This window comes from Musca domestica, unplaced genomic scaffold (assembly GCF_030504385.1).
Source record: "Musca domestica strain aabys unplaced genomic scaffold, Musca_domestica.polishedcontigs.V.1.1 10, whole genome shotgun sequence".
NCBI lineage: Eukaryota > Metazoa > Arthropoda > Insecta > Diptera > Muscidae > Musca > Musca domestica.
Window position 1 is genome coordinate 3289904 of NW_026712115.1, and position 26665 is coordinate 3316568.

A 26665-nucleotide genomic window follows, 5' to 3' on the forward strand; every position below is an offset into this window, starting at 1 on the left:
AACAAATAAACCAGTAAAGAAAGTCCAATAGTCGGCGGAGCCGACTTTATGATACCCTACACCACTTTGCAAATTTAGTAGAGCTCCACATAACAATTAAAAGTTTTTATGGGAGAATTCAATCATATACCCTATGATTTTGTTTATAATTTAAAGTTCAAAGGACTAAATATGCCGAAGCATTTGTATCTTTTAAATTCGGACTTGTATTGCCCATTTGGTGCACAATTAATTTGAAATCGGATAAAGATATATATGGGAGCTATATCCAAATCTGAACTGATCTCGATAAAATTTGGGAAAGATATTTCTGAGCTGTATTTGATATATTTCCCTGAAAATCGTTGTTACGGAGTGCATATTACGGCTGTGGGTAACAAATATAAAAAATCGGATGAATAGTATATATGGGAGCTATAGCTATATCTGAACCGATCTTCACCAAATTTGACATACTAGCTTCAAGACTTAATTCGGAAGTATGTGCCAATTTCCATTCCATTTGAACAAATATTAGACGTTTTGCGCACAGTCCAAGGTAAATCGGACGAAGTTATATATGAGAGCTATATCCAAATCTGAACCGAACACGATAAAATTTAGCAAATGTATTTCTGAGCTGTATTTGATATATTTCCCCAAATATTATTGTTACAGAGTGCACATTGCAGCTGCGGAGGACTAAAATAACAAATAGGATGAACAATATATATGGAAGCTATAGCTATATCTGAACCGATTTCGAACATACTTATTTTCAGGTCCAATCTGATCGTACGTGCAAAATTCCATACTATTCGGACTGATATTATACGTTTGGTGCACAATAAAAGGCAAATCGGACGAAGATATATATGGGAGCTAAATCTACATTTTGACCGATTATCTCCAATTTCAATAGGGTTCGTCCTTGGGCCAATGAAATGATTTGTGCAAAATTTCATCTGGATAGGACAATAAATGCGAACTGTACTTTGTTTACAAAAATACATGGTCAGACGGACGGACGGACATGCATAAATCGACTCAGGATGTGATTCTATGCAGATCATCAAAAGGAACTATGGGTCTATTTCGTTTCCTTTTGTCTGTTACAAACAAATGCACAAAGACATAGTACTCTGACCACCTTGTGGTGTAGGGTATAAAAAGCAGATAAGTTTGGCCGGGCTGGCGTTTAGTACCCTCCACTATTTGGAAGCAACTTGAAACATTTCAACTCCGAAAAAGACCGTTTAAATGATGACCTTTTTACGGGGCTATACGAAGACGTGGACCTGAATTTTTTGGTCATAGGCTGTAGTACCCATTAAGATCTTCGAACACGAAATTTTAATCAAAATAACGAATGTCGGGAGGTACCGGTGAATAATGCCGCAAAAATCATGAAAATACCGACTATCTGGGGTACCCTTATATGGAAACGTTATGTAGACAAACGTGCACCTATATAGAAAATTCTCTTCTAGGGGATAAAAGAACTCAAAAGGAACTTCTTGTGAGAATTCCCAGACAATTCCAATCATATCATGTGGCTAAAAGCATCATCTTTATAAGGAGGCTATACGATATCTTGGATCTGTATACACAATTCTCTTTCAGCGGGTAAAGTACTTTTAAAGAACTCCTTGTGCTGAATTTCAGACAATTCCATTAAAAAATGTGGCTAAATCATCAAAGTACCTAATATCGGGAGGTACCGTTATATGGGGGCTATACGATATCGTGAACCGATATAGCCCATAATCGAAATTGACCTGCCTGCACACAAAAGACAAATCTGCGCAAAATTTTAGCTTCCTATCTTAATTCGTTTAGACTGTAGCGTGATTACACGGATTGACGGACGGGCGGACTGGGCTTAATCGTCTTAGAATTTTACACTGATCAAGAATATATACACTTTGTTGGGTCTAAAATTATTATTTCGATGAGTTACAAACGGAATGACGAATTTTATATTCCCTCCTGACTATGTATGGTGGAGGGTATAAAAATGTGTACATAATTGAACAAGACCTTTAACTTAGAATGAGGAGAATAAATCATCTGAAAATTAACATGTAAAAAAACATTAAGTTCGGCCGGGACGAACTTTTAAAACCCTCCACCAGTGAGCAAAGAACATATTTTTATATAAAAGTATCTGAGTTCAAACGTGTTCAATGCTGTTAAACTTTTCAAGGAACCATAAAGGGGGTGAGGCCGTTACATGGGCGCCAAACCAAAACGGAAACCTATATAGACAATTTTGCAGGGTGAGAGAAAAAACTGCAACCAACTTCAGACTGCTGTTATTTCTAAGCCACTCGTCCGACAGCTGTTAAAATTGTTCGAGAGACAGCTCACGTTGGCGAGAATTTTCCAGAAAAAAAGTTATTCGTGATGGAATTCAAGCGTGGTAGTGTGATTTCTTTATATTTGGCTGGAAATCCACAAGGGCTATCGTTAGAGCACTCCAGCATTTAAATGTGAATAAATCTTTTGTGTCTCGTACCATCGCTCGTTACCGTGATACTGGTAGCGTGTCCCGACGTCAAGGAAGTGGACGGAAGAAAACAGCAACATCAGCAGAAAAGTAAAGAAGCGACTTGATCGAAACCCGCGTCGCAGTGGCCGAAAAATGGCTCGTTAGCTGAACATATCGCAATATTCCATTCGGCAAATATTGAAAAATGAGTTCGGGGTAAAGCCATTGAAATTCCAAAAAGTGTAAGAACTTACACCGCAACAAATAGAAAATAGACTCAAAAGAGCTATAGAGTTGCTTCGCTTGGCCCAAAGTGGAGAACTGCCGAATTTGGTTTTCTCTGCAGCAGTTGTAAACAAACAAAATGATCGTGTTTACTTGTCAAAGAGGTCAACTGAAAATGTGCACCTTCGGTTGGCCACCAGAACTCAAGCGCCGGCCATGGTGATGGTGTGGGCCGCCATAACAGCCGATGGCAGAATAAATCGCGAAAATATTCTGGAGGGTGTATTAATGCCTATACATACAATGTTTCGCCACCGGTATTGAAAGCCATTATGCCTAACAAATACCAATTTTTAGACAAATTCGTGGAAAAATATGGCAAAAATTATCAAAATACCTCTCCAAAATCATTGAGCTATGCATATTGTGTCTCGCCACCGGAGTTAAAACCTATTATGACCTACAAATACCAAATTTTAGACAAATCCGTGGAAAAATGTGGCAAAAATCAACAAACTGCCCAATATTGGGAGGTACCTTTATATGGGGGCTATACGAAAACGTGGACTTGTGCATATAATATTCCGCCACCGGTGCCAATACCAATTTTTAGACAAATCGGTGGGAAAATGTTGCAAAATTATCTAAATACCAAATATCGTGAGGTACCGTTATATGGACGCTCTACAAAATCTTGGCCTATACATACAATGTTTCGTCACCGGAGCTAGAATCCATTATGACGAACAAATACTAATTTTTAGACAAATCCGATGAAAAATGTGGCAAAAATTATAAAAATACCGAATATCGGAATGTACCGTTATCTGGGGCCTCTACAAAAACGTGAAACCCATGCCGGAGCTAGAACCCATTTCAAACTATGAATAAAAAAATTTTAGACAAATCCGTGGGAAAATGTGGTAAAATTATCAAAATACCGAATATCGGGAGGTACCGTTAAATGGGGACTATACCAAAAGGTGGACATGCAATGTTTCGCCACCGGAGCTAGAACCCATTATGATATACAAATATCAATTTTTAGACAATTCTGTGAAAAAAATGTGTTGAAAATCATAAAAAAAATCGAATATTGAGAGTACTGTTATATGGCGGCTATACCAAAACGTGGACATTTTCACTACCAATCATCCTAGACACAAGTTGTATTGTTCTGCCAAATTTTGAAGCTTTACGTCAAATAAAGTGGGCTGTATCGTGATTTCAACATCCGAGATATCGTTATATCGACTTAGAATTTATGCTGATCTTGAATATATGAACTTTATAAGGTCTCCAACGAATATTTAGGGATTTTACAAACGGAATGACAAAGTAATATATCCCCCTTTTCAAGGCGGAGGGTATAAAAATGGGAGATAAGTTCGAAATTAAATATGGAGGCATGACTAAGCATGAGCATCTGATACAAGCTCATCTTCTAGCCCCCCAAACTTCAAAAAATATTATATGTTCGAAAAATGCCAAATTTAACTGGGAAAACATTTGAAACACTGACTAAAAATCGAAATTAAAAAAACATTTTTGTATAGATACTCTTGGTTATTTAAAGACTTTTTCAACTAATAAAATTAACTGTGTTAACATAAATTTTATATGACCACATTTAACTCCCAGGATGTGATACGTTTTATAACAAATAAATATAAAAATTAACCAAAATTACCGAAATCAATATAAATTTACAAAAATTTACCAAAATGAATATTAATTTGCAAATCTTTGCTTTCGATTTTCAGATGCTACATTTCTCTTTTATTTACAAAAAACAAACCGAAACTATGCAAATAAAATGATTCAAAACTACATTTTTAATTGAAACCAATACACAAATTTGTAATTACTATTTGAACCTATGGAATAAATGTTAAATAAATTAAATGGAAAACATTTACTTGTAATTTATAAAAAGCAAATATTGAACTTCCAGAAAAAAAGTTTGTAATGTACATGAATGATTTACAATGTTACAACGATATAGTAAGGATATTCACTGGATAAAAATTAAGCTAGGCGATATCGACTCATCGATCGACTCATATACTTTCAATTTAGTAAATCTAGGGTAATATTTAGGCTCTTAATTTTGACAAAAAATCGTATATGGATGATGGGTGGTTTTAAAGCTATAGTCTTTTTGGCAACACAGGTTTAAACTGGTTTCACTGACAAACATCTTGACTTTGGTCTATAGGTTTACCACGAATCTTCTTACAATCGAACAATGTTTGCAAATCATGGAATTTTGTTACCAAAAAGATGTGTTCTGTTATGAAAATTTATCCCGCGCTTCTTTCACTTATAAAGTGGGTGAGGCCGTTATATGGCGGCCATACCAAAAACGGGAACCTCTTTATACCTCTAGGATTGTCATCTACCAAATCTTCTTAAATATTAAATTTGAAACAATTATGTGGGTAAATGTGACTTGGATTATCAAAATACTGAATATAGGCGGATATCGCTTCTGCCACCGGAGCTAAAGCTCATTATGAATTACAACTACCAATTTTTAGACAAATTCGTGGAAAAATGTTTTGAAAGTTATCAAGATGTTACCTTTGCAAGGTATAATAAAATTACAGTAAAAAAATTAAATTAGACTTAAAATAGGTAGTCCACTCATTGTTGTACCTTTTCCACAAAATATTTAATATAAACTAATTCTATATGGTGTGAAGTTTGAATATATGTTGGTCCAATCCTTTGGTAAAATGCTAAGGGTAAGTATGTGTTGGAACGCCGACCAAAGTGTTCTAACTTGCTAATACTAATTTTCCAGCAGTTTGTCTCCCCTTCATACGAGAAGTGACCCCAGAAATTAATATTTTGAATTTAAAGTAAGTAAAAAAGCAGTAAGTTCGGGTGGGCCGAATATCCTCCACCATTTGGAAGAAATTTGCAAATTTAAAAAAAAAATGGTAATTATGGTCTTCAAACGGCCAATGAAACCGTCGCAAGCTACCCGAATGTTGCTATGCGGTATTTTGGCCCATTACCGGCGAAGCGCTTGCTTGAGGCGATCGACACTATGGTATTTTTTAGTGCCAACCTTGCTTTCGAAAATGCGCTAGAAATGAATCGAGGAACCTCATTTTGTAACCATTCTTGGGTGGCGCATGCTGAGTCCTGTTGGAATGTCCAAGGTCTGCGTCCAAAATGTTTACGTGCCCAAGGCTTTAATGTACCCTCCCAAAATATTTTCGTCATAATATTCGGCATTTATTCTGATGCCGCGGTAGATTAATATGAGCGGAGAGCGACCAGAGGCTGTTATGGTGGTCAAGCAAAGGTGCACATTTTCAGCTGATCTCTTTGGCAAGTAAACACGATCAATTTTTTACCCTCCACCATACTATACCATATATTAACTTTGTCATTCCGTTTGTAACTCCACGAAATACTCATGTCAGACCCAACAAAGTATATATATATTCTTGATCAGCGTAAAATTCTAAGTCGATTTAGCGATGTCCGTCTGTCCGTCTGCCTGTTTGTCTGTTTGTCTGTCTGTCTGTCCGTTTGTCTGCCTGTCTGTCTGTTGTAATCACGCTCTTTCGAATGAATTGAGATAGAGGGGTAAAATTTTGCACACATATTTATTATTTCAGTAGGCAGGTTAAGTTCGTAAATGGGCCATGTAGGTCCACGTTTTCTTATAGCCTCCCTATATTCGGTATTTTGACGATTTTAGCGGCATTATTCACCGGAATTGTTTCAAAATTGGTATTTGAAATTCGTAATGAATACTACAGTCTAAGATAGAAAATTGTCTGTGCAAGTCCATGTCTTCGTGTAGCCCCCATATAACGGTTCCTCCCGATATTCGGTATTTTGATGATTTTAACGACATTATTCACGGGAATTGTTTCAAATTTGGTACTTGAAGTTCAAAATGGATACTACACCCTAAGACAGAAAATTGTCTGTGCAGGTCCACGTCTTCGTATAGCCACAATATAACTCTACCTCCCTATATTCGATATTTTGATGATTTTAGTGACATTATTCACCGGAATTGTTTCAAAATTGGTATTTGAAGTTCGTTATGGGAACAACAGTCTGTGACAGAAAATTGTCTGTTCGGGTCCAGGTCTTCGCACAGCTCCAATTTAACGGCGCCTCCTTACATACGATATTTTAATGATTTTAGCTACATTATTCACCGTTTATTTCAAGTTTCGGATTTGAATATGGTAATGGCTTATGACAAACAATGTCTATGTATGTTCACGTCGTATAGACCCCAATATAACGGCTATATTCGACATTTTTAAAAATTTAACAAAATTTTTTAAGGATTTTATTTTTTGAAAATTTCCAAATTCGTTGCAAATGGTGGAGGGTATTAAAAGTTCGGCCGACTTACTGCTTTTTAACTTGTTTGTTTACAAACTGCTGTACAACGAATGTTCACCACTTTCGGCCAAGCGAAGCAACTCTTTAGCTCTTTTGAGTCTACTTTCTTTCTGTTTCGTTCTAAGTTCTTGCACTTTTTGGAATTTCAACGGCTTTATCCCGAGCTCAGTTTTCAATATTTGGTGACTCCATACAAATGGACCCCATACAAATGGACTCCATACAAATGGACCCCAATATTTTGAACTATTCTTTAGAAATTTTGAGAAAGAGGTTTAAAATTTAAAAAATGCTTTGGATTTCTTCAAGATTTGGTTAAAAAATAAGCCGTGTCGGTCCTGTTTCTTTCATAATCCCTACATAAGGATAAAACCCGATTTTAATTATTTTCTACATTTAAGTCATATTTTAGTTTCAAATTCGTCGAAATTTGGTACTTTAAGTACTTTAAAAAAAACTGCTATTAGGAAAAATATTAATATTCTGACGGAAAGTCTGCCAGATTTATTCTGTAATTATTTTTTTTGTTACACGGCGTTATTTATGCCTTATAGTGCCTTATAGGTGATTGTTGCTGTGAGCTACAAAGGAAATAAAAAAAACTTAATATATCCTCCATTGGGTATTTCAATTATAATTTTTCTTTTGCTTTCAAAATACCAGCTTTCGAAATCATATCTTTGCGTATCATATAAAATTTCCACCTCACAGTGAATACCCCTAATATATTAAACAAGTTTTGTTAGTATTAAAATACAAATATACTTTGCAATGTGGTTAGTGTATTGGGGGGGAGGAGAAAGGAGGAATTTCAAAGGGGGGTTAGAATGGTGGTGTATGGAGTATAAACAAATACGACTAACAAATAAATGAGATTAGTTTATTAGATTAAAAAGTTAAATGAATTTGTGGTTTACCTCTGATCTGCAAGTGTTCACACACATACACACGCACCACACACACACACATAACGTCGATGGTGATGATGATGATAATAATGATGAGGGTATGTGTGTGGAGCGAATTTGTATATGTATGAGGTGTGTGTGTGTTTTATTTTTGTAGAAAGGACATTGTACACACACATAGGCATAATTTGTGTATGTGTGTTGTATGTTAGGTTGTAGTTGTTGGTAGTAGTAGCAAAGGCAAATAAATTTAGTTTATTTAAATGATTGTTGTTGTTGTTATTGTTATAAGGTGTCCCAGGCCCAGGTTTCAAATGGAGAGGCCATAGTTGAAAGGATAGCAGTTGTAGTAGGATAGCAAAGATTTGCAGTAGTAGTAGTAGTTGTTGTCGTTGTTGTTGTTATGTTATTAGTAAATTAGAGACAATTGTTGCAGCAAATTCGTTTAGCCCCAGCCATTTGTTCATGGGGACCATGATGTCGGGGGTTGTTGTTTGTTGTCCATTATCCATTATTAGTCAGCATAGAGTAAAGAGCAAGCAGTTTAACCCATTGTGGAGCCACGTTTTACAATATATTTGTGAGTGTGTGTATGTATGTGTGTGTGGATTTGAGTTTGTTTGGTTATGTCAAAAGGCCAGTAGTTAAGAGTCAATTTGCCATGATTTGTTCCAACCAAGTGTTTAATTGTTAAAGCCCAAATGTGTTTGTATTTGTGTTGATTACAGAGCGTTATTTCGTTTCAGAGAGAGGCGTGAGAGTCAAATAGAGATGTAATTTGTGTATTCGAGAGTCCGGCATAAGTAAATATAGCATTTAGTTGTTGTGTGTTGATTTTGCCATTTACCATTGTAGTAGTTGGTGTTGTTGTTGTTGTTTGTATTGAACACACACACATACACATTTGTGTAGCACAACCATAATTGCATACAGTTGCAAAAGCAGATGAAGAGAAACAGAGAATATAGAGAGAGAAGGTTTATGATTAGATTTGTTTTAAACGATCCCAGGTCCATGACCCATGGCTGCCGCTGTTTAGCCCAAGAAAACGGGGGGAAGATCGGAATAAAGAGGGAACACAAAATAGGGGACCGTGATGTAAATAACAAAAATGCCGGACCATAAACAACAATGCGAAACACAGGAAAACGGAAGAAAATAAACAACATGGAAATGATGGAAACACAACAAGAAAATTTATTGTTGTTTTCATTGGCGTATTTGAAAGGGTCACATTGTTGGAGTATGGGGTTAAGAGGGATGGCCAAAAGAAGGGTATGGAGGGGGGTCCGAAGAGTATCCATTACATTTTTGTTACCAGCAAAAAATTGGACGTGGATATTTGGTAATTTCGTTTAGTTGATGATTATGGGAATGAGAGAACCAAAAAGGGGTATTTGTTTGATGTTGTTTGTTTTTTTTTTTTTCATTTTTGGTTGGTAGTGGTAACGGAAAACGGAAGTACGTGTGTGTATGTGTGAGTTAATGCATATTACAACAGGAAATACGGTTTTGTTGTTGAACGGTTGAGCCAATGAACAAAGGGGGAGAGTAGTGTGCGTTTGAATGAATGTATGTTGGTATTGTCGGATATAAGTGTAAGTGTTTAATGGCATGGAAAACAGGATGTTGTTTGGGTTCGTTGGATGGTTGGTTGGGTTGTTTGTTTGTTTTCGTTGTTGTTATTTGGTATTCATTTCGTTTGTTTTGTTGTAGGATTGATGATGACGATGATGATGATGATGATCATGATATGAAAGGATTTTTTTTTATAGTTTCCCATAAAAAAGAGGAGAGATTCCACAGATGCACGCACGCACACACATCCACACACACATTTTTATGGAAGGCAAGCGTATTTTATGATTTCGTTAAAAAAAGAAAGAGGAAAAAACAGGAAGAAGAAGAAAAAAGAGGGAAACATAAGAAAATGAACACAACCAAAAGAAATTGAGTGTGTTTTCATTTTATGGATGAATGAATGAATGGTTTGGTATTCTTGTTCTTGATGTTGTTTAGATTAGATTTCTTCAACAACGAGGGAAAAAACAGTAAGTAATTTTTATTACAACGAAAAAGCAACAAAACAAAACAAAACAACAACATAAAGTAACTACAATGTAAATAAAATCGTAAAAAATACAAAATAATAAAAAAACCAACCAACCCAGAGGATAAACAAGTGTAATGGAAGTAGAAGTTAAATATGTTTTTTTTTTTTTAACTAGACACCAATAACAAAAGCGTAAGACCCCGAAAAAATATGCGTTTTAATTAAATTCCAAGATCTTTGGAGATAGTTATAAAAAAGAAAACCCACAAAAAAGGGAAAGTAAAGCGACAAAGGATTTGACAAAGTTTAAATGTACCATTTTTGTTTTTTTTTACGAAAATTAATTAGAGAAATTAATTGTTGTCATTAATCTGCAGGGATTTGCCTTACAAGCTGCTGAAAAGATTATTGCAATCAGATAAAAAATTAGTTGTGGACACACCAGAGAATTGTTTATATATGTATTTTGAAACCATTTTAGGGGAAGGGGCTCCAATGAAAATTGTAATCCCCTAGCGAGTCATCGAAGGGGTCTTTTGTGGTCCTTTTTTTAAATATTGTTAAAAACTCCCTTTAAACAGAGTCGTAGCAAGTCAAAATATTCCACAAAATTATTTTTCATAAAATTCAACTATAGGTCCTTGAAGATGTCAAGGGTCTAAATCCTACCTAGCAAGGAATTCATGTAACATTAAAGCCATACTTTGTGTGAGATTGTGCTCAAATCTCCAACAAATCATCATCTTGGAAGGATGACGTCTACCACAGAAATATTCTTTATAAAAATTGAAATTTGATTTTTAATATATATGAATCACTGGCATTAAGGTTAGGACCCATAAAAATTTTATGACAAATATTTGGAATATTTTGACTTGCTACGATCCCGTTTAAAGGGAGTTTTTAACCATATTTTAAAGAAAGGACCAACATGACCCCGACCAAAATATTCCTCGTATTTTTATCTGCAATATTGCCGAAGACACTATATAACTGAAATGCACGAATTTTGAGGAATATTAATCCGAAATTGTCTAAAAGTGTTGAAGAGGGGGAACTTGCTCCCTCTATTTACGTTGGAGGCTCGACTCTGAAACCTTAGTTCACTCTGTAGCGTTCTAATGTCTGTGTTATGCCATTTAGACATGTCTGACAGATCTGTTGATCTTGCGACTCACGTTTAAAATTCTTGGTATATCTCTCTACATCTTTCCGAGCATACTTGAGGGGAGCAACATGTCTAGGCTATACCGACCAAAAAAGCATTTTGCTCTTCCGAGGTCTGTGTTAAATTTTCATCTCTTAATCTTCTAACCTCTGCTGTCAATGCAATAACTGCTTGGGTGTTACAGACAGAGCTATCCGAAACACCACCTGGTGGATAAACAACCCCCGCCCAGGCACGTAAGGAAAGACCTGCATGATCTAGTGATAGAGGTACAAAGGTATAAAAGAGAGAGCCTCTAGATCAACAGGCCTATCAAGCGACACTGAATAGTATTTACTCTAATGCGGTCTCAGAACTTTTGGAAGGATATAGAGTAAATACTGTTCTAGGAGACCATCCACCTCCCATCCCCCTATTGGGCCGGGATTGACAGCAATGTGCAGAACATTTGCTCAGCTTGTGGCACAGGTCCACATGACTCGCTGCACCTATTTCGCTGCCAAGTCAAACCGACTCACCTAACTCCAGTTTCGTTGTGGACTCAACCCGTACAGGTTGCACCCTTTTTGAGAGTGGACTTAGAAGCAGAACCCGATTTAAAGAAGTCAGAACGAACACAGCACTATGAGCTGCTACAACTACAACAACCAAAGTTTTCTCTTGATCGAAATAATAATTCTCCCATTATCATACCAACAGCGGAACCATGCGTCTTCCCCTCGGAGACTATAGCTTTTGCAAAAAAATCAGAAAACCCAAGGCAAAAAGATGATTTCGAAGGAAACAAAATCCTCTTCACGTGCAATCCTAAAGAGAAGACGGTCTACTGAGAGGCCGTATCCCGAGGCCAAGAAATCGTTGATTTGTCAAGCCTTTTTGCTAGCGCCTGCGCCACCGGCTGTCAGGAAGACGATTGTGTGCAGGTCGGTTTCAAAAGCCCATATAGGCCAAGGCCTGGAAAGGCACATAAGGAAACCACAAGACCCCAATCTTCAAGTTAAAGTGGCCGAAAAAGGCAATTCTCTCAGGCTGTCTGACCGGATAATATACGTGTAGCGATTGTCGACAAAGCAGAGCCGGAAAGTAAAATCAGAGGAAGTCAATTGTTGCTCACGGGGTTGTTTTGTCAAGCTCATATCTTATCCAAACGTTTTAGAATTTGATTTGCTCTCTGAATAAAGTTTTGGCTCTTGTAATATAGTTTAAAAATCGTGAACACATGAACTCGTGTCTCACAACTTTATCGTGATTCGGGTTATTCGGTTCGTTTCACTCTTAATGTTTCAACGGATTTGGTTGTACTTCAGCATTATAGGTTCTTTTCCAACAACAATTTGTTCAATATTAGCCCTCTTTTTTGCAAAAAGTTTTGAAAATATATTTTTAAAAAAATTATTTTTTTGGATAGTTTCTGGTGTATCGTAAAGTAACTAGCACCCCACAGAAATCCTCTTTGGCTTTACTTTCCTCGTAAAATTAAAATCTCTAACCAAAAACTATGTAAACTTTTTTTAAACCAAAAAAATATGCATTATGTGGAAGCAACTAAAAAAAATAATAAAAAAATGGATAATTTATTCTAAATTCCCAAAACCATTTCAAACTCGAAAACAGTACTCACTCTGTGTCGGTAATACTGGTCAAGGGTGCCAGTGGCTGCATGGGTGCTATACTTGATGTGGGTGGTGATGAACCTCTGGAACTATGGCGAGAGCCATTCAGGGTATGTCTTCCCATCAGTCCAGGATTATTGATATCATTTACCATACCCTGTGGCCCCATATGATGCGGATGATGCCCATTGAGGATCTGTTGTGAGCCGCCATGCAGCGATGGCGAATGTGAATGTTGTAGACTTAGTTTTCTGGCATTTGTTGTCAGGTGATCCTCCTCGGCGGTATAGGGAAAATGATAACCATTCTTATCGGAATTTTCCGATAAACGATCCGAATGATGATCTTGATGATGCAGTCTTTGTTGTTGCTGCTGCTGTTGTTGTTGTTGGTGATAGTCATTGCGCAGCAGGGAATGTACCGAATGCACGGAATCGGTACCATACATGGGAGGTGGTTGATGTTTCTTCAGACTATAGTGATTCTCTCGCGACCCATAAATATCGGGAGCAATGCGATCTTTGGACATATATGGGGAGCCAAGAGTTCTCTGCTTATCGTAGATGCTATCGCTGAGATAGGCATTGTCATTGTTAAAGGTTCTCATGTGATTGACAATCTGTGTGCCACCATTGCCATTGGAGCTGCCACCCCCACCACCACCACCTCCGCTGCCTGTACCATTACTGTTGTTTCCATTGCTGCCACTGTAATCATGCTCACTGCCATAATGACTGGGAGGCTTGTAGTTCGTTATATTCGGTGGCATGGTATCATACTGACCATAGTTGTCCGGCCTTCTGCCATACAGACTTTCCCTTTCCAAGGCATCATAACTTTCCGAGGGTCGAGCATTTTGCAAATTCTCCAATATCGATGGTGTCATATTGATTTTGTTGTGATGTTGTTGTAAATATGAGGTATCAGTGAGATCAGGATTGGGCAGGGGATTGGGTGAGATGGTCATTTTCTGACCATGATGTTGTATGTGTTCATTATCTGATTCGGTGTTTTGTGACCAACGACCCATGTTTGGTGGGGATTGCAGATAAGCATCTGGCAGTTGACTAGACCATCTGGGAGCATAGACAGGTTTATTGACACTCGGGAAGAGTTGAGGACTTTGTACGACATTCAGCTCTGGCGGGGTGGTGGCCTGGACATGCTCGGTGATGTTGGGCAGATAGGAAGGAGTTATGCTTACGGCAGTACTGCGATGGGTGCTGGTGGCTGTGCCGGTGGTAGAAGAACGATTAGTTCTGGACTCATCATCATCACTAGAATGGCTAGAGGCCAACTCCAACGAACGACCATCAGTCTCAGAGCCGGAGTCGGAATCTTTGCGATGATGTCGCCGGGACTTGCCCTCCCTCTGGCCACTGGTGGTGGATGAGTCAAAACCCCGCAAGAAACTGGGGGCATCAGAATTGGAGTTGTAATTCGAGGTGGAAGTTGAGGTTTGTCTCAACTGGCCATCGCTGTGAAGGGGGAAGAGAATGAACAAATTAAATGTATAAAAAAATGTTAGCAAATTTTCTTCTTCTTCTTACCTGTATGGACTGGAACTGGTCTTGGCGGTACTGCGCGATGTGGTACTGGAAACACTTATACCCACGTTTCGGCGCTGTGTATCATAACCATTGGCGTTGAGAAAGTTATTGGGCCTCGCATTGGTCCCATTGACATTGTGCGAACTATTACTGACCACCATCGAGGAATCCAGCAGAGGTACCTTACGTCCCATGCATCTCAGGAAGGTCCTTTGTAGATTTTCTCTTACTCTCTTGTTGATAATGCAGTAGCCGACGAGACAAAAAACTGCATGCAATACCACCACACCGGATAGTAACATACTTAGCAGTTGAGAACTTTCGGAGGCTGCCAGTACGGCCAGCACCCACATAACACCCATCAGGGGTAGAGATACCACCGAAAGCCATAAAAGGGTACGTAAATTGCCAAAACCCAACACATGATCTTTCAGGGTAAATGCCGCTTTTACGGATACGAAGAGTATGAGTAAATTAACCACAGACATTCCAGCAATTGGACCAACAAGCCACCAGACAACAGGTTCGTAGACAGATAACCAGCAGCTGCAAAGGGGGAGAAAATATGGAAAAAGATTGGGGTGAAAAAATTGTAAAACTAGATTAGTACAGATTTAAGAGTGTTAGAGCCATTAAGCTGAGCTAAACTCCAACTTTGGACAAAATCGGATAATCTCTTCCACAGTTATCGTCACCACAAGCCAGAAATATGGCCATGCTATTCACGATGTTGGGACCATCACCAAAATTCAATTTTCAATAATTTCGGGGAAAATCCAGCAAAGTATAAATGTGGAGTAAAAAAGTGTATCGGTGATTCAAAGTTTAGACCGAAAAGTAAGCAAACAGAGGAGACATGATCTCCCCTTTTTCTCATTCTTGGACATTTTCAGATTAAAAATCCTCGGAGTCCGTGCATTTCAGCTATACAATGTCTTCGGCAATATTGCAGATGAAAATAAGGCGAATATATTGGTCGAAAATTTTAACCCTCAAGCGTGTCAAAGATGAGGACTTTTTGATTCTTTTTTTTATAATATGGTTATAAACTTCCTTTAAACGGGATTGTAGCAAGTCAAAATATAACACAAAACTTATTTGTCATAAAATTCTACTCTAGGTCCTAGAAGACGTTAAGATTCTAAATCTTATCTAAATTGGATTTCATATATCGTGGTATGGTAGCGCAGCCCGACGTCAAGGAAGTGGACGAAACCAGAAATTGTTCGAAAAGAAAAGGAGCGACTTGATCGAAACACGCGTCGCTGTGGCCGAAAAATGGCTCGTGATCTAAATTGATCGCAATATTCCATTTGGCAAATATTGAAAAATGAGCTCGGGGTAAAGCCGTTGAAATTCTAAAAAAATGCAAGAACTTACACTGCAAGAGAAAGAAAATAGACTCAAAAGAGTTAAAGAGTTGCTTGGCTTGGCCGGAAGTGGTGAACTGCCGAATTTGGGTTTCTCCAGCAGTTTGCAGCAGCAGTTTGTTAACAAACAAACTGATCGGGCTTACTTGCCACAGAAAAGTGCAGCTGAAAATGTGCACCTACGGTTGGCCACCAGAACTCAAGCGCCGACCATGCTGATGGCGTGGGCCGCCATAACAGCCGATGGTCGCTCTCAACTCGTATTAATTGACCGTGGCATCAGAATAAATGCCGAATATTGTCGCGAAAATATTCTGGAGGGTGTATTAAAGCTTTGGGCAAGCAAACATTTTGGCCGCAGACCTTGCACATTCCAACAGAACTCAGCAACCATCACTCACACTCAGAACGCGCCACCCAAGAATGGTTACAAAATGAGGTTTTTCTCTTCATTTTCAGCGCACAATGGTCACCAAATTTCCGGATACCAATCCGTTGGATTATTGTGGCTGGTGTATTTTGGAAAGCAAGGTTGGCACTAAAAAATACCAAAGTGTCGATCACCTCAAGCAAGCGCTTCGTCGGGAATGGGCCAAAATACCGCATAGCAACATTCGGGTAGCTTGCGACGGTTTCATTGGCCAATTGAAGGCCATAATTCGTGCCAAATGTGACCAATTCGAACAAATCTAAATTTATTTTAAAATTTGATGATATTTCCGACATTTTTTGTTTTCATTTAATAGAATAAAAAAAAAAAATGTGAAAATGATGGCATTTGACTTTGTTGCAGTTTTTATCTCACCCGATAAATCCATTTTTTATACCCTACACCACAAGGTGGTCAGGGTATTATGGCTTTGTGCATTTGTTTGTAACAGGCAAAAGGAAACGAGATAGACCCATAGTTCCTTTTGATGGTCTGCATAGAATCACATTCTGAGTCGATTTATGCATGTCCGTCCGTCCGTCCGTCTGTCCATGTATTTTTGTAAACAAAGTACAGGTCGCATTTATTGCCCGATCCAGATGAAATTTTGCACAGATCATTTGTTTGGTCGAAAGATAGATATAGCTCCCATATATATCTTCGTCCGATTTGCACTTTATTGTGCACCAAACGTGTAATATCAGCCTGAATTGTGTGGAATTTTTCATATACACCCAGATTAGGCCTGAACATAAGTATGCCAAATTTGATCGAAATCGGTTCAGATATAGCCATAGCTCCCATATATATTGTTCATCCGATTTGTTATTTTTGCCCTCTGCAGCCGTAATATGCACTCTGCAACAACAATATTTGGGGAAATATATCAAATACAGCTCAGAAACGCATTTACTAAATTTTATCGAGATCGGTTCAGATTTGGATATAGCTTCCATATATAACTTCGTCCAATTTACCTTTTATTGTGCACCAAACGTCTAATATTTGTCTAAATGGGACGGAATTTGGCACTTACGGAATTTGGCACTTGAGTCTAGAAGCTAGTATTTCAAATTTGGTGAAGATCGGTTCAGATATATGTATAGCTCCCATATATACTGTTCATCCGATTTGTCATATTTGTCATATGCACTCCGTAACAAAGATATTCAGGGAAATCTATCAAATACAGCTCAGAAATATCTTTGCCAAATTTTATCGAGATCGGTTCAGATTTGGATGTAGTTCCCATATATATTTTTATCCGATTTCAAATTAATTTCGCACCAAATGGGAAATACAAGTCCGAATTAAAAAGATACAAATGCTTTAGTCCTTTGAATTTTAAATTATAATTATAATCATAGCGTGTATGATTGAATTCTCCAATAAAAACTTTTAATTGTTATGTGGAGCTCAACTAAATTAGCAAAGTGGTGTAGGGTATCATAAAGTCGGCTCCGCCCGACTTTAAGACTGTCTTTACTGGTTTGTTTTCAATATTGTCAAACATACGAATGTCTAAAATGCACGAATTTCGAGGAATCTTAATTTAACAAAGTGTAGACGAGGGGGGAACTTCCCCCCTCTATTTTGGTAACTTTTCGATGCAAACTTTAAAATCATCGATAGACGTATCTTCTTTTTTAGCTCTACTTTTATAATCTGCTGGATTTTCCTCTAATATTTTGTTTGCTTCCGCAATATGCTATAATACTTATTATCTCTAAAGAAAATAAGTTCTCTAAAAAAGCAAGATCCTGCTACGAGCTTAATGCTTTTCAAAACCTGAGCGAGAAATGTGTATCTTGACCACCTTATCTTCCTTGCATAAACAAATGAGTCTCTTATTGAAATAAAAACAACTGGTATCTGGATCGTATACTCATTATCCGTATACGCACCAGGGTACCATTTACAAAATCGACTTTAAAGCCGGCAAATCTCAATACATTTCCTTTCCTTTTGTATTGCCCAAATTGGTAGGATGTTCTTCAACCTAAAATTGCCCATCATTAACTAGTTTCGAATCGATTGATTCTGTTACACGCTCATGTACAATGCAAATGTTCTTTGCATTGCACTGCATTCTAATCCAGATCAAGTTCTACTTTTAGGCCTGCAAATGAATGAATTTTCTTAGATGCTTTCCACAGCACATCACACACATTCTCAAAAAAAAAAAAAAAAAAAAACGAAAATCGCAAAGAAATACTCCCAAATCAATCAACAATTTTTTCTAGTGTGTGTATGTGTGTGTTTGGCTTTGCTTCTTCGTATTGGCAATTCCGGTTAATACTTACAACAGACTATTTCCATATTCGTGAGCACGCACACCCACCGACAGGCCCACAACAATGGCGGGCGCACCATAACCCATGGCAAAGTAGAAACCCATCGGACCATGATTAATATCACGCATCTCCGTTAGCATCCGATACAAGTGCACACAGTCCACCGTCGTCCAGGCGAAGGCGGCCAACCAGAAATAATGCAAACAAATCGCAATCAGTTTGCAGGGGAATTCGTTTTCGAGCAAATTACGACGTGATTGCATGCCGACAAAGAACAGCAATTCGGCAAAGAAGACACACAGGACAATGTTCTGATGAATGGTATTCGAGTTGGTCTGTTGGCCACGTAACAGAGCGAGTGCAATCAGAACGCTCAGGAGGACGGGCAGTGAGACGAGGAATGCTGAATATGAAGTGATTTGAACGAGCAGCGAGGGTTCGGGTATGTCCTCGGGATCGATGACATCAACAATGACGGCATAATTGGAGATGTGCGTACAGGTGCAATTGACAATGATGGGTGGTGGTTGGAGTGTTGCAGCAGCACCATCACCCCGATTCGCATTGCTGGGAACCTGCAGCAGATGAATGTTGTCATAATCCGGTATATCAGTTTGACAGCCTAATCGTGTCCACTGATTGGTAAAGGAATTCCAACGGACACACTGAGGATTGGAACGGGGTCCAAAACGTCCTGGCTCAATATCCAGCCACATTTGCAGTTTGATGGGCTGTGAGAGATGTGGCGAGCCCAGCGAGCGATAGGAAATGTGTTGAGACTTTTGTGACTGTTCACTGGGATAGATGACCTCAACCTGGCGTTTGACCAAACGACGATTGCGATAGAATGCTTCATTTTCTCCTTTGCCAGGATTCAAGTCCTCATGTTCCTGGGAATGTTCATGTTGTTCCTGGGATTGATCATAGTGGCCCATATCTTCGGGGGAGTTGATGACCTCTTCTCCCGAATTGCCATGGAATTCAATGTTGTCATCGAAGCGTACATTCAAATGAGGCTCTTCGGGATCTTCTATTTCCATGGCCTCGTTACTGTCATGCTCCCTCGAAGAGGAGGTGCCCGAGGACGACGACGATGCTGGTGGAATCTCATGAGCTGTTATGCGTATATTTTCAATCATATGCTCCTCACTAGCCGAATTCGAGCTGGCCTGACTCCCACTGCCGCCATGTTTCTTGGGCACATCAAAGACCTCAATGAATTCCTGTTCACTGGATCCAGTGGCCGAATAGGTTTTCTGTGATGAGATTTTACGATAAGGGATTTCTATGCGTTTCTCCTCGGCCTCGGTAGAAGGCACCAATATGGCCAGCGACAAGATGGGTGAGGCCACCTCAATGTCAACACCCCAGCGTCGGGTGATGGTTTCATCGAACATATCCGGCAGCAATTGACCCACATCCTTGTACTGGGCATAGGATATTATGGCCTTGTAGTCATTTGTCCCGTAGGTCACCTCATTGCTGTCGGGTGGTGTAATGCCCAACATATCCAACGGTACCAGAACCTTGGTGTATTTATCAAATTTACTTTTATCCTGAATGTAGTTGTTGTATTTGGGGAAGGTAATAACCGGTTTCTGCTTGGCCGAATGTTGCAGGAATCCACTGGTATCGGGCAAAATAATACTCTCCGTGGTAAAGGCATTCGGCTTGAAATATTTCGTTTTATGATATTCGCTCAGCTGTTCGGGTTCATAACCGAACAACGACTCGGCCGTTACAATATCCAACCCGAAAGCCATGTTAGGCTGTACAATTTCAAAGGGATTCGTATAGGTATCATGTTGGGATCTAGCCAATATGACCATATATTTGTTGAAGGCATCCAGCAGGTCATCGGGGCCACGTTGTATCAGTTCTGAGGCCCTCTTCCATTCGGCCGTGTATTTACGATCCAAAATAACACTGGCTGCCTCCACGAGATTTTTGATGAAATATTTATCCTGGGAGTGGGTTAAATTCAAACCATTCTGCATGAGTTCATAATTTATGAGTTCCTGCAGCAAACCTTCTGTGACCAAGAGATCTGCCCCATACAGACGATCATGGGAGAATTTCATTTCATCCGAAAGATATTCCATTTCCAGTTCATGTGACCATACATTGTTGTTTTCATTCAGCAGGAAAGAAGATTCCATTTTATAGCGCCGATGATCTTTGGTCAACGGTTTCTTATGGACCTTGGAACTACGATCCACTGTGGTACAGGCCTTCTGTAGATTTTCCGCCGTCTTTATGGCCACAAAGGAATTCAATTCCAGTTCCAATTTTTCCAACTGGGAAAGTTGTTTGCGTAGCTCCACAAATGGCTCGGAGGTACAATTGAACATGTCGGGAATATTCCATCCACCCGACAAACTGTCACATGTCCGCTGACCCTTACCCTTGGAGGGGGTGGGACAGTTCTCCACTGTTGTACTGCCCAAGGGGGTTCTAGGCCACCATACTCCGGCTGCAAAAGATCTGGGACAGGCATCGTAGACCACTTCACAACCATTTAGGGTGACCTCGGCATAGGGATTAGAGCAGGAATCACAGCGACGACCAATTACCCCCTCCCGGCATTCACACTGACCCGTCAGCGGATTACAGGCACTGTTAAACGATCCAATGGAGTAGCAGTCACAGGGTATACAGGCGGTCTCATTTATTGGCTGATAATGATTTGTCTTGCAATGGCATTGGCCGGTGGTCTTGTGGCAATCGGGATGATAGCCCTGCTTGACATTACATTTACAGGGGCCGCATACCTTTTCACCCCACCATCCTCCTGGACAGGGTTGCTGAACCGTCTTTTCACAATATTCTCCATGTTGATAGGTGGAATTGCATTCACAATGATAGCCCTTGGGCTCTGAGATATTGGCACGACACACTCCGGCCATACAGGGTTTCACCGTACATATTGGCAGACAATCGGGCCCCACATAACCTGGCAAACATTCACACTCCGCATGATCCCAGGAAGTGGTACAGCTCGAATGCGGGGGACATGTCACCGGGCACTCGGCCTTGGACAGGCAACCATCTTCAACATTTTCACGAATAGTGGGCCTGGACAACACCGCTTGGGAGGCTCCAATGCGTACCTCTTGTATGCAACCCTCGTAGGAAAGCAAATCATCCACATGACCAATGGAGCTATCCGGACTGCCGATGACAATTTTGCCCACATACAGGCCTTGGATTTTTTGTGATATGGGCACCGCTCCTGTGCGCTGACCAAAATCTACTGAAAACAATATTTCCGAACCCATCCATTTTATCTCCACCCGATGCCATTCGCCATCGGCCAAAAAGGCTCCAGCCAAAAACATGGGTTCACCATCGAAGATATAATATAAAATGCCATCCTTGAGACATACCACTGCCGAGCTGTTTTGTCCGATTTGTATTTGTATCAGGAAGGCATTGCGTTGACGGGTCCTTATGGCCAGCGATGTGACCCAAGGCATTTGTATAGGCCTGAGCAGGGGATTGAAGCTTAGGCTACCATCTCCGGAGAAACGCCAGGGGGCGGGTATGGTTTCCTGGCAATTATTGCCGGCATAACCTTCAGGACATTCACATGTGTAGGTATTCCAGCCCTCGTGACAGGCACCACCATTGAAACAGGGTTCCGAAGAGCACAGTGGGTTACGTTGAGGACATCCTGAAATCGTGCCATTATCTGCCACATAGGAATTCAAATCGATGTAACGTTCATCAATTCTCAAATCGGAAATACAACCCACATAATCTTGATTTTCAATGGGAAAATGGGCCGGAATGCGTGGCAGACCACCAATCTGCAGGGGTCCGGTTAGATCCAAAAAACGATGACAGGTCTCGGTTAGCAGGGAACAGCGTTTATCCAATTTCAATGTGGTTTGATTGGCACAGTTCCACTTGTCGCCAAAATTGCCCGCCAAGGCCACGGCTGTATCACAGGAGTCCACAATCAGGGTCACTGTGCGATTCAAATAATTTACCTCCACATCATGCCATTGGCCATCAGATACTTTTCTCTGCTGGAAAACAGCCACCTTTTCACTGCGATCGCCCAGCGAGAAAGTGAATGTGACATGACCCTGCACTACTTCCAAGGCCACAAAATCATGCAGCTCATTGTAGCGCCCATTGTAGAGCAGCAGACCATTCTCATGGACGGTGGCAAAACGTAACTTGATATTGAAACGATGACGCTGCTTCATGCTCTCAAAGGTGAGGAAAGAGTTGCGTGAGAACGAACGGGAACGCAGCTCACATGTTGCCGTATAGGGCGGCGGTTGGCTGGTCATATAGTTGTTCATGCAGGACAAACCACCCTCACAGATGTCCGACATGCAAGGCTTCAGCTTTTTAATATCAGTTTCACAATTCACTCCAGTGTGGCTGGGCGGACAGACACAGGTGTAGCCACCCTCTCGACGCATACAGGAGCCGCCGTTTTGACAGGGATCTGAATAGCAAAGATCCACTTCGGTATCGCAGAGATAATGTTCCTTGCTCCCCGTAAAACCCTCGGGACAGGAACAGGCAAAAGTGTTCACCGGGTAAATGGGACGAAATAGCACCGTATCGCTGTGTATAAAATCAGAGGCGTTGCCGAATTTCAAAACCGTCAAACATTCCTCGAAATTCAGGCATGGCTCCCGGACACACAGATTATCATCGAAGGGCAAGACCTCCACGGTGGCCAGTCTAGCCAAGATAGCACGATTCAGATAAACCCTCTCCTGCAGATATTGTGGTGTGTAGAACTCCTCATGCGATACATCCGGACGTTTGGCCGAAAAGCTGACATTCAAAATTCTCGAAGTGACATCGGTGTCATCCTGTATGGAAAATATGAAAATGTTCTCCTTGGGACAGGGGATTATGGCGGCCAGACCATCCAAAAAGAAGTTCAGCAGTGGCGAGAGAAAGGCCTCCTCCGTCATTTCATTGAGGCGAACTGTTACCGAATTGAAGAGCATATCCTCGGTAATGAGACGCACTGCCAATTGCATTATGGCCTTGGCCTCGTTAATGCCATCCGTCACCGACACCTCCATGGTGGCGAATTTCGGTACATTCGTGTTCAGCTGGGGACTCAGACTTAGGCCGCCTGTTGTCTGATTTAATCTTATCAAGTTGGCATTGTTTCCGGATAGTATGCGATAGGTTAGCTTGTCACTGACATCGGCATCGAAAGCTGGTATCCGACCAATATCTCCACTTGGAAAATGGTCACGGAAGTTGTTGAAAATCACCTGAAAGTCTCTCAAAACGGGGGCATTGTCATTGACATCGGTGACCAATATCTCAACATGGGCATCATTTCTTAGGGGTGGCGAGGCGGCCCTTATGACCAATTCAAAACGTTTACGATTCGATTCATAATCCAACTCTGTCATGGTCAGCAATTGGGCCCTTTCCGAACCCGGCCGTGTTACCAGGGAAAAGGAATTCGAATCATCCCCGCCAATTATGCTGTAATGGACCACGGCATTTATACCTTCATCGGGATCATGAGCATGTATCTCCCCAACCACCGAACCAACAGGAGAATTTTCCGGGACATAGAGGGTTATTTTATCCGAAGGGAAGGTGGGTGGTGAATCATTAACATCTTCTAAACGTATTTGGACCTCCACCGTACTCGACATGGGCGGTGATCCCTTATCCACAGCAATGGCTGTCAAATGGTATATGGCCACACTTTCACGATCCAGGTTTTTGTTGGTACGTATGGTACCCGAGGTGGGATCCACCACAAATGAACCATCTTCCACATCACGATCACTGAGCAAATATTTTATGCGTCCATTTAGACCAATATCTGGATCGGTGGCTGCAATTTGCAAAACTGATGTACCCACTAGGGCATCTTCGAGAATGGAAGCCTGATAAAGGGGATTCTTAAAATGTGGCGGATTGTCATTGACGTCGGTGACACTGATCTCCACATCTGTGGTGTCACTCAACGAGGGATTGCCACCATCCTTGGCTGTTACGGTCAACAAATAACCACTGGTTGTCTCTCTGTCCAGCAAGGCGCTGGTCACAATGGCTCCGGTTTGGGGATTAATTGAAAATGGATCTGGACTACCCAGTCCGTTGATGCTTTCCTCATTCAAGGAGTATGTTATCTGGGCATTTATACCAACATCACTGTCAGTGGCCGATACCACCAGTACCGTGGTGCCAATTGGAGCATCCTCAAACACCGATGCACTATAGGGAGCATTCTCAAAGATCGGAGCAAAATTATTGGCATCTGTAATATTTATGTTCACTGTGGCGGTGTCGGCCCTTCCTCCCGAATCCGTGGCTGTTATGGTCAGTAAAAATCGCTTCTCCTGTTTATAATCCAGCGACTGGGCTATGGTAATCAAACCGCGACCATTTTGTGAGGTTATGGCAAAACGTCCTCGGGTATTACCCGATGTAATCTCATAATGTAAACGGCTATCCTCATCAGGATCTGTGGCAGTCACAGTACAAACTGGCGTCCCCGGTGGTTGATCCTCTCCCACATTGGCTTCATAATATTTTGGGTTAAATACCGGGTCATTATCGTTGACGTCCTGTACCGTTATCACCACGGTGGAACTGGCTGATTTGGGTGGCACACCACCATCTTTGGCAATAACTTGAAATGCATAACGATTCTGTTCCTCACGATCCAATTGCTTAATGGTATGCACCCAACCCGACCTTGGATCCACAGCCAATGGGAAATTATCATCTCGTTCCGAAATGCTATAAGTTATTTCAGCATTAGCACCCTCATCGCTGTCGTATGCCTGAACCCGGATAATATTATAACCCACGGGAACATTTTCCAATACCGACTCTTGAAATTGGGATGTGTAGAAACGCGGTGCATTATCATTCGTATCGATGACATTAACCAACAGCTGTGTCGTATTACTTCTTGATGGACTGCCGCCATCTTGAGCTCGAATTACCAAACGGTACGATCGAACACTTTCATAATCAAGGGGCTTTACCAAACTCACATCACCACTCATTGAATCAATCGAAAATTGTGATTGGGTATTACCACCAATTATGGCATAACGTATCGCTGCATTATTCCCCTGATCAGCATCGGTGGCCCGGATATGAGCCACCACATTATCGTCGCCCCACTGATCTTCCGGAACTTGGACTGTATAGGTGCGTTCACTAAATTGCGGATAATTATCATTGTCATCCAGGATTTTTACTAAAACACTGGCTGTGGCTGTTTTACGCTCACTCTGAGCCGAAGCCATATCCGATGCGGTCACTATAATGTTGTAACTATCCGAAGTCTCCCGATCCAAGGAGGTGCGTGTTGCAATAACACCAGTACGGGCATCTATGCGAAAGATGGGAATCTCTTGATCTTGTAGCGTTCCAGTGCCATCTGAAATAAAGTATATGGATAAGGATGTTAAAAAAAATTGTTCAAAAAATAACGCAGTAATGAGAAGAAGAAGAGGAGGATGTGTAAAGTGGATCCGGTGTGCGCCTATTCACTGGATACAAAATTGGACCTAAATTTGTTGCGTTTTCTTACTGATGTGTATATTTTTGTATTGTCATATAGCATACAGGGTGAGATAAAAAAAACTGCAACAAAGTCAAACGTCGTAATTTTTAATTTTCTTTTAATTTTTTTTTTTTAATGAAAGCAAAAAATTTCGGAAATACCATCAAATTTTAGAATAAGTTTAGATTTGTTCGAATTGGTCACCTCTTGGCACGAATTATGGCCTTTAAACGACCAATGAAACCGACTCACGCTGCCCGAATGTTGCTCTGCGGTGTTTTGGCCCATTCCCGGCGAAGCCCTTGATTGAGGTGATCGACACTGGTATTTTTAATGCCAACCTTGCTTTCCAAAATACTCCAGACACAATAGTCCAACGGATTGGTATCCGGAGATTTTGGTGGCCATTATGCGCTGGAAATGAAGCGAGGAACCTCATTTTGTAACCATTCTTGGGTGGCGCGTGCGATGGTGCTGAGTACTTTTGGAATGTCCAAGGTTTTCGCGATAATATTCGGCATTTATTCTGATGTCACGGTCGATTAATACGAGCGGAGAGTGATCATCGGCTGTTATGGCGGCCCAGACCATTACCATGGACGGCGCTTGAGTTCTGGTGGCCAACCGAAGGAGCACATTTTCAGCTGACCTCTTTGGCAAGGAAATACGATCATTT

General features: G+C 40.5%; 1 protein-coding gene across 1 annotated transcript in view; it reads right to left on the reverse strand.

Moving 5' to 3' along the window:
• The window catches only part of LOC101897675 (protocadherin-like wing polarity protein stan), a 158560-nt gene that overhangs the window by 11938 nt on the left and 119957 nt on the right, over positions 1–26665 (reverse strand). The window contains exons 6-8 of the mRNA XM_059125595.1: positions 18474–25863; positions 14371–14916; positions 12829–14298 (exon numbers count right to left, since the gene is read on the reverse strand). Of these exons, the coding sequence (XP_058981578.1) occupies positions 12829–14298; positions 14371–14916; positions 18474–25863 (9406 nt within the window). The remainder of the gene's footprint in view (positions 1–12828; positions 14299–14370; positions 14917–18473; positions 25864–26665) is intronic.